Source organism: Oratosquilla oratoria, chromosome 36 (genome assembly GCF_046742065.1).
Source record: "Oratosquilla oratoria isolate Oo_2021 chromosome 36, ASM4674206v1, whole genome shotgun sequence".
Lineage (NCBI taxonomy): Eukaryota > Metazoa > Arthropoda > Malacostraca > Stomatopoda > Squillidae > Oratosquilla > Oratosquilla oratoria.
Genome location: NC_134812.1, coordinates 33735862 through 33745039, shown reverse-complemented (window position 1 = coordinate 33745039; position 9178 = coordinate 33735862). Strand labels below are relative to the sequence as shown.

General features: G+C 44.3%; 1 protein-coding gene across 7 annotated transcripts in view; it reads left to right on the top strand.

Annotated features, from left to right (window-relative positions):
* Window positions 1–9178, top strand: part of LOC143018947 (uncharacterized) — a 134858-nt gene that overhangs the window by 96487 nt on the left and 29193 nt on the right. For all 7 annotated transcript variants that reach the window (XM_076174560.1, XM_076174563.1, XM_076174561.1 and 4 more), the window contains 12 exons: window positions 1–3; window positions 616–752; window positions 1209–1296; window positions 1815–1926; window positions 2719–2887; window positions 3006–3084; window positions 3458–3685; window positions 4004–4162; window positions 4879–5009; window positions 5584–5846; window positions 6343–6479; window positions 8337–9170. The exon at window positions 1–3 is cut by the window's left edge and continues 166 nt beyond it. In XM_076174560.1, coding sequence (XP_076030675.1) covers window positions 1–3; window positions 616–752; window positions 1209–1296; window positions 1815–1926; window positions 2719–2887; window positions 3006–3084; window positions 3458–3685; window positions 4004–4162; window positions 4879–5009; window positions 5584–5846; window positions 6343–6479; window positions 8337–9170 — 2340 coding nt within the window. The remainder of the gene's footprint in view (window positions 4–615; window positions 753–1208; window positions 1297–1814; window positions 1927–2718; window positions 2888–3005; window positions 3085–3457; window positions 3686–4003; window positions 4163–4878; window positions 5010–5583; window positions 5847–6342; window positions 6480–8336; window positions 9171–9178) is intronic.

The window sequence follows — 9178 nt, the reverse complement described above, 5'->3', positions numbered from 1 at the left end:
TTGGTGAGTAGTGACATCGAGGTGGTGCAACTTATGCCTCAGATATTATAAGAGTTCTCATAGTTCTCTAGTGGCCAGGACATTAGGCCTTCTTTCTTTCTTTCTTCTCTATTTCTCATCATGCTTTTGTATAATGAACATCATGGGCGAAATCACACATCCCTGTTGCAGCCCCGTGTTCATCGAGGTGGTGCAACTTATGCCTCAGATATTATAAGAGTTCTCATAGTTGTCCAGTGGCCAGGACATTAGGCCTTCTTTCTTTCTTTCTTCTCTGTTTCTCATCATGCTTTTGTATAATGAACATCATCGGCGAGATCACACATCCCTGTTGCAGCCCCGTGTTCTCGCTGAATTAATCATTTCCTATTCTACTTCTTCAAGCTATTTATTTTTTCCATTGTTCTCGGCACTTTCCTCCTCATTCCATACATTAGAAAAAGTGCCTTCTCATAGTCCATGAACGATCACTATGGATCTTTCACACCGTCCTCGCGCTTTATCCCCTTGTATCTTTTATTAATATTCAGCTTGAGTCTAAACAGAGCAAAAATGATATTTCGTTAGGCTGTTTTTTATATATATAAAAAAAAAAAAATCACTGTTGATTTGCAGTTGGATGCCAGTTGTCGCCGGAACTTTACGTTGGACTAGGAGACAGCTGGAACAACGGATGCAGGACCAAGTGCAGCTGCACCGCCTCGGGCAATCAGTGCCAACCAAGATGCCAATTCTACCCCGGAAGCAACACAGTAAGTTTCTTGATCCTCAAAGTCATACGTTGAAGGGGAGGGGTCTAGGTCTGAATGCCTTAGCTTTGGTGACGCCCCTCCTCCCAGGTCTACTTAAATAGTCTGCCGTTAGCCAGAATATCTATTAACGGCGTTAAGTTAATCAAGTTCGTCTCAACACGTTCGCAACAAGGACTCAACCACAGTCGAAGCCGTCGACTGTCTTTGGCCAGGAAAGGAAATGGACGTTACCATGCGGAAGGAGTCTGAAAACTGACGAAAGGTGCTACTGAGACATCTAGCCTCAGTTGCACTACAGAGAAATCGATCGGGACATGGAAATTTTTTTGAAACATTTACCGAGAGATAGTATAATTTTGAGAGAGAGAGAGAGAGAGAGAGAGAGAGAGAGAGAGAGAGAGAGAGAGAGAGAGAGAGAGAGAGTAATTGGATTCTACATGTTTATTCCTGTTGCAGAACCCCTCGTGCGTGGAAAAGCCCCACCCAGAGGACCCAGAATGCTGCGTCGACTACAGTTGCGAGGGCGATGTCGTCGTTCAGACAGGTACGTCAGGTTCTTACTTAAAGAGAGCGTCGAAGTATGCGCAGTGTCAAGACGAATGGAGAATTAAGCGCCCAAGCAGATTCAATGATGACCATGTGCACATGCATGCACTTACGCAATTAGGCACGCACTCACAGCAGACAGATAAAAGCAGACAAATAGACAAAGACAGATTAAAAAGACAGACAGACAGACAAACAGACAGACAGACAGACAGAAACACATACAGACACCTATCAAGCTTCCCTTTTCCACCCCTACGACCCCTCTTCAATTTCTCTCAGAGCCCAAAAGTGCTTTGATACCCGACACTGGAATTTCATTATTCAATTTAATTCTCATTTGATACTTAAACCCAAGATCGTTATTGGTTAAAATGAACACTGCCAAAGCCATTGTTACTGATTCCATCGTTGTTTTTTTACTAAGCAAACGTCGCAATATTTGACAATGAAACACGAGTATCGTTAAAACTGAAACAAGATTTCGCTAAAGGTTTTTCACTTCCCTTTTTTCAGACAAAGCCACCACATTGGAGACAAGCACTCGGGTCGCCAGCGGCGGACTTCCTAAGCTCATTGTTACCAACAAGACCTTCAGGTCGATCACCTTTGCCTGGGACGACTTCAGGTAAGACACAGCCCCTAACCTCACATGAATAAGGTGACCCAACATTGCCCAAAGGAAGGACTACATAAGGGAGGTCATCGTGTATTTTCTTTGTCCATTGTCCTTAAGAATGGGGATTAAAGTTGACCAAGATTATTTCTGCTACTTTAGGACTACAAAGGGTTTTCAAAAAACGGTTCAAGAGCTTTGAGGTTTGGCGGTATTTGCTGTAATTCTCTGACTATCACTCTTGATGCTCCATGTCATTGTCTAGTCTAGTCTATAACAAACCTGCAGAGGCAGCTAACTATGAAACCCTTTTTAAGTGGTTACGGACAGGAGGGGTCGCCGATTAAATGAAGAGGCCTTGCTGTGGATGTGCTGTGTCTTGCTACATTGCTTCTGACCCAGGGCAGTGGGCGAGATGCAGGGATGACCCGTCATCCAGGAGGAGCCAAGAGGGAGGGAGGGGGGTGAATGGGAGTGGAGTATGTGGGAATGGAATGGGTGGGAGTGGATTTTATGCCTTTGAATTTGGCTACCTCCCTTGTAAGGGGAAAAAAGTCATAGGTATGTATGTATGTATGGACATTTCCTCAACAAATACATATCAAATCCGTTCCCATTACAAAAAGAATTTCATGTATTGTATAATAATCTGAATGCAGTAACGAGGGTGGGAATTGAAAGGTCACATTGACAGTTCGATCCCGCGTAATGTTCACGTGGGAAGTAAGAATAAAGCTTACACCGAATACATTATATACACAAGCATCGCAGTTCCACCTCATAAGAAAGTCTTCGTCTCGTTAGATCACGCAACTACGACGGAGGCTACGTGGCCGAATATCGCGAGCTGGAGAACGAGCAGGAGTTCGAGGAGACCTCCACACCTTGGATGCGACAGGAGCAGGTCAGAGGCGAAGTGTCTCCCAAGGGAGAGATGACCATTGATGGACTGAAGCCCAGCACCCTGTACCAAGTAAGTCCTTAGTCAACCTAAAAGCCGACTTAATCTTCGATGTGCATTTAGTAACTTATCAGTCTTATTAGTATCCATACATTCTCACTCGATACTAAAGACTGGTTCCTTGACACAGGTTAGAGTGTCCATCTTTGACGACCCAGAGCTCGAGAGACTGGGGTCCTCCACGGAGACCATCACCATCAAGACTGAGAGTAAGTAGTTCATTGGTTGACAGCCTCAGGGTCCGGTTTGTAGGCAGCCGACCGCTCTCCTTGGATAGCAGCATCAATAATATTTAGGTAGACGGCATCAGCCAACGGCCGAACTCGTAGATCTCTTGTTCGAGATCCTGAGCCGGTTCCAGGATCAAGTGACAAATGGCAGGGCTGCAACCTCCATGAGGGTGGTGCGTGTGCGTGTGTGTGTAATGGGGAATCAGGCATCTTAGCCTCTTGCATAGTGGCACCACCTGGAATCAACATTACAGACTAGAATGATCAATTGTAGCCAATAGTTTTTACATATAACTTTAAATAGAAATGTTCTCGCCTGCAAGCACTTCAACACTGCTATCATTCCGCACAGTGGGCTGCAATTACAAGAACTCTTCGTATGGCATCGGCGAATTCTATAACGGATGTGAAGAGAGGTGCTATTGCAACCCAGATGGATCCGTTCGCTGTAAGGAGCGCTGTGCCATCCCTTTCTTCAAGAAGGGGTCCTACGCCAACGATCCTCATTGCCGAGAACAACCCACCGACCTGGACGAATGTTGTGTTCTGGGTGTGTGCAGTGGCAGAGAAGACAATGCAGGTAAGGTTTCTCTTAAAAGGCCTTTCCTACTTGGTCTCTCGAAAGAGAGACTATCTGATTCACTCTATCTCACTCTTGAAATTATTTTGTCGTTGTTGACCAGAAATTAAGCCAATTATTTGATGAATTGAATTGCCTCATTGTCCAACATTCTGATTCTAGCTCAGTTCCTTACAAATACCTACTATCACACAACCCAAAGCTATCAAATAGGACTTCTTTGGTTTTATCTCTGTGGTTATCTTTCTTCCCACGGCCTTATCCTTCCTGTTACCACTTTTCTCATGTTGTTCCTGTCTGCACCATTCCCACACCCAGAGTATGATCCGTGCGCAAACATCGCCTGTGGGCCAAACACGGAGTGCGTCCCTTACCACATAGAAGTCGAGGAAAAAACCCGGTACGGCGTCTGCAACTGCCTCTCCGGGTACACCGGGAACCCAGACAACCTTGAGACCGGGTGCCAGTTCGACGCAAGTAAGTAGTTCCGTGTTTGGTAATCAACGATAGGTGGCATTAAGCCTAGGAGTCTTGGAGTAGAGCAGGAACAGTGGGAGGGGGGGAATTTCCTTGATTTTCGGTCAATTGCTCTTGGAGGTGAGCAGTGGTGTAGGATAAGGCAGGAATTATTTGGGAGAAAATTGCCTCGTTTTCTTACTGCGGTTATTGGTAAGAAGGATGTGCGGAGGGATAATTCTATCCTCCAGTGCCTACATTTCTGTACCAGAATTCTTCTAAAACTCTTTCACCTGCTCCAGTGCTTTCCAATTAGTGGAAAACACACACACAAAAAAACGTGCACCCCGATATTCACTATCTATATCTTACATATTCTTCTTCGCTTTTGTTATCTTGGATCTATGTATTACTGCAGGTATAAAGTCAGGCTACTATTGTGAATATATTTATGTAAGTAGACTGAAATTTATATGGCTAAGAAAACCATAAAAGGACACTGAGAAAGAACTTGCTGGGTGGTTTTAATTATTAAGTTCAACTGAATGCATCGAATGGGCTGCCGGTCACGAAGACCCTGATAAACATTTTGCATTGTTACTTTATTTCACTTCATTTCAAAACCTTTTTTTGTTCCATCCAAGAATAAAAGACTAAATCCACAGAAGATAAATTGGTGTATGGGTCAGAGGGACGCTTGAAACTGTTCTAATAGATCCTAATCCTTGATGTTGCAGACGCCTCTGGCGAGGGCATGGCCATGGGAGGCTGCACTTTCAAGAACAATTCATACAAGGCGGGAGAATCCTTCTACGACAACTGCGACTACCACTGCCTCTGCCACGAGAATACCGAAATCAGCTGTAACGTGAGTTCCATATTGCGAGATCAAGCCATTCTAACAGAAAAAAAAAAAATTGACTCCCCCCAAAAAATCTGAAATCACATGTTTGTGCTTCTTGCACAGTACAAGATCTCAACATTATCTTATTATGTTATTTTTCTTTGCTTTCCTTCACAAATGAAACTTTACATTGTATGATTTTCAGTATTTTATCTCGTAATATGCACGACATACATTAGTGTTCCCCTATTTTTACCACTGCAACACATGATAATACAAAGATGCTTGGCGTAATAACATTACAAAGAAAATCTTAACTGATATACGTGACAAAGCTGTAGTCGAGGTGTTGGCAAGATTGAGGTTGGAGGCATCTCTCATGACTTTCGGTCTCACTGTGCAACCAACTTTAGCAGCAATAAAAAACTTTCAACAGCAGTTAAACAGTAACACATAAACATAAGACGTATCTAAAAGCACTCCTGTGTGAGGCACCCAACAAGAAAATGTTTTCGCTTCATTTTACGTGAATGTCATTGTCGACGTTACCATTATTGTTCTGGAAGAGAGAAGTGAGACAAGTTTTCTTTCCGTGCAGATCCGTTGCCCGTACCGGATGGGTCAGGAACTGTCCGAACCTGGGTGCAAACTTGTACCCTCGCCCGACGACTCCTGCTGCGCCATCCGCGTCTGCAACTCGACCATCAACACGACGGCAGAACACCCCAACAGCTCGCCCTCACAGATCACGGAGGGCTGCACTGAGGGCAACCAGACTTACGCCAAGAACGAAACCTTCTATGTAGGATGTCACGCCATTTGCACCTGCATTGGCTACGGCGACAAGTCGTGTGTCCCGAGGTGAGTTCCGGTGACCATCGTTTTGTTTGAGGGTTAATGCAATACAATTATGTTTTTCTCTTGAGTATTCAGGCATTCGCTCCTTGCCTGATGTATCAAGTGATCAGTTGTAATGAATTTGAGTGCTTGGCCCCGACATCACGATTATACAGCTTGTTTTGGCTCACGCTAGACAACTTTATTTAACTGGACGTTGGTATAAGATATGATCTCAATCCAGTATGCCATGAATCTATATTCTCAGCTGATTAAAGTCATCTAGCTTTAGCCAAAACAAACCCTGTGTGCTATATTACCATAATGGAGAAATTAAAGGTCTGTGAATTTTTTAAACACACTTTCCATGACCACCAGCCACCATTAAGACCACTTGCATTAACCAGAGACCTGACTGGCTCAAGAGGAACACCAGTGCCTTAATACATATTAAGTAGGTCACCCTTCCCCCTTTGTTCATGAAAGTCTTACACGTCTGTCCTTCCGGACTTCCTTTCAGGTGTCCTGCCAACAAAGAGGTGATGGATTCGCCAGAAACGCAGTGTGTCACTCTGACTGACCCGAAGGACGCTTGTTGTACCGTCACCGTCTGTGATGAACCCAAGGTCGAACTTGAGGTGAAGAAGGAAATATCAGGTGAGTCAAGTCTTATGTTTCCACTTCCCTTCGTAGATCTCTGCACATCAAGACTTGGGTATCGATTTGATAATTTGTAACTAGACTCACGATAGAGTTACTCTAGGGGTAATTCACTTTGTTACGCTGGGAAAGGGGTGGGGGCAAAGCAGAGAAAATAGGATTTAAACGGAGAGATAATTAAAACACTGAGCTAATTTCACCATCTGCTTCTACACTGTGCACAGGGCCGTAGAAATAGGGTACGGTAACTGAAGAAATGTGGACAAAAAGTAGGTCCAGAGTAGTTAGTTTAACCAAAGAACACATCTAGTCTGGGAAGGTTTTATCGCCTCGAGACTCCAGAGCGAGTGGATAACGGTGATGTTAACAAGGAAATGGACCATCGACTACCTAGAAAAAGGCCACCCGCTCGCGCGGGATCGATGTTGTGGGAGGGGCGCTTTTTAAGAGGCCGGTAGATAGAGGTAGACATTTAGGTAGATCGAGGGTAGGTGAAACGATATGTAAATTTTATTTGGTTGTTTTGATACAATGACCGAATGGAAGTAGCAGAGAGTTGCATACTCTAGCTTATCGTCTTGTGTTTGTAAATATAGATTAGGATACCGAGAGGTGCTGACGTTACGAAATGTAAACATGAAGTCGTTCTGCTGCGACAAACAGCTTGCGTAAACAGTATCGCTTGAAACAGTATAACAGTCTTTCTAATTGGAGAAAAGGGTGGAGGAGAAAAATTATTGGTGCATGGAGGTAAAGTCACGCCCTTAAAGGGTGGTACTTATTTGAAAAGTAAAAAGATACTGGTTGAATTAAATAGTGACGTCGGAGCAGAAGTGGCTTGGTGGGATGAACAGGGATCTTGGGTGGGAGTCCCTTGTTGTAGCTTGAAAAAACCAAGTGTAATTACTTAGAAGAAAAGAAGATAAGAAAACTATATCTTCATTTTAATTCAACCCATCAAGAAACTTTAATAACTGGTTATAGAAGATTTGGTGGAAACATACTTAAGAGTAGGATGAGGCATGGGGCCTACGGATGAATAACACAAGTGACTAAGTATTAGTGGCAGCGGAGCTAACAAGGATATTCATTTGAGTATGTGTTGTGGCTCAGGAGACATGGGCAGGAGACTTGGGGTTCGAGGCCTGCATCAGGGAAATAGCTCATGGCCAAGAATGCCACAGTATTTATGTACTACGTGACCTCACGCGCACGTCTATGTCGGCGCAAGCGCAATGTTTGTCCACGTTATGAAACTGTCATTACCAGTTTCAAAACATGAAGCTGGGAGTTTCTGAGTGAATTAATTTTCTTCTAATGATACCAGTTCTTCTTCGGGTGGGTGACAACTGAAACGTTGCTGTGAACACTTTAATTAAAATCATAGGCATGGTTTTTAGGTATTGTTCGCAACAAGACAGGCACCAAATATGCAGTAATAATCAAATAGCTCTTCCATTGGGACTCGAACCCTCGGCTATGCCACTGTTCACCATAAGGCAAGGACGATACCACCATACCGGGCTGAACGTTCAAAATTAGTGATCCGGAACTCGTTCTATACATTCCCCTACGGCGCGGCATAATGGTAGCGTCCTTATCTTCTGGTAAACAGTCGCACAGGTAAGGGTTTCCAATGGCAGGGCTACTTAATTCAACTGTCGTAACTTCACACACATATAGTAACGACTGAGTAGAATATATCACATTCGTAGGTCCCCATTATTATTACCAATACCAACAGCCTCTGAAACTGGAAACGTGGCTTCCAGTAATGTTTTGTTTACATGGTTCCAGGCGGATGAAATGGAGTGACAAGTTGAACATTATGACATCTGTGTTTTTTCATTGCAGGGATAATGGAAAATTCAACCATGGTCGAAGAAGAGAAAATGATGAGTCACAACCACAGTCACGTCATGGACGATAACATGGAGAAGAATGTTACCCTACAGGAAGCCATGGAGGAGGAAATGATGATGAAAAACATGAGTGAGACGAATATGACGATGGAAGGAAAGAATATGACTGACGTGATGATGGAGGAGGAGAAGAATATGACGATTGTAGAAGGCGAAATGATGCATAAAAATATGACGATGGAGGAAGATATGACCGAGAAGAACATGACCATGGATGATGGTATGATGGAAGATACTACAGAAACTTTGATGTCAATGGACGACGAAAACATGATGGAGATGAACATGACTATGGATGAACAAGCAGATGAAAAGAATATGACTGCTGAAGACGAGATGATGATGAAGGAAAATGGCACAATGATGATGAACGAGGAAAGGCACCGAGAGGACCACGCCCTGGTCATGCTCGAGAAGAAGAACCGGGCCAGTGATGGCTTCGAGGTCGAAATCACCGACGCCGTGGCCATCAACTCGACCGCCGTAATACTCCACGTATTCCCTTCGAAGTCTGTCATGCAGCAGCTCAACGCATCCAGGGACCCCTCCTTTACAGTCCTTTACAGCCTCGACTCCCTCGAGTGGCTCCATGACCGGGTCAGGCCGACGCAGCCGTCCATGTTCTCGACAGACGTGATTCTCGAAGTCGGGAACCTGGAGCCCGGAAGAACTTACCAGTTCCGCGTCGACTTCGAGGGATCGGTCAGCAGCGCCATTAAGGCGACGACCTTCGATGCTTCCGGTCATGAGCCGGAACATCGCCAAGGTGAGTAT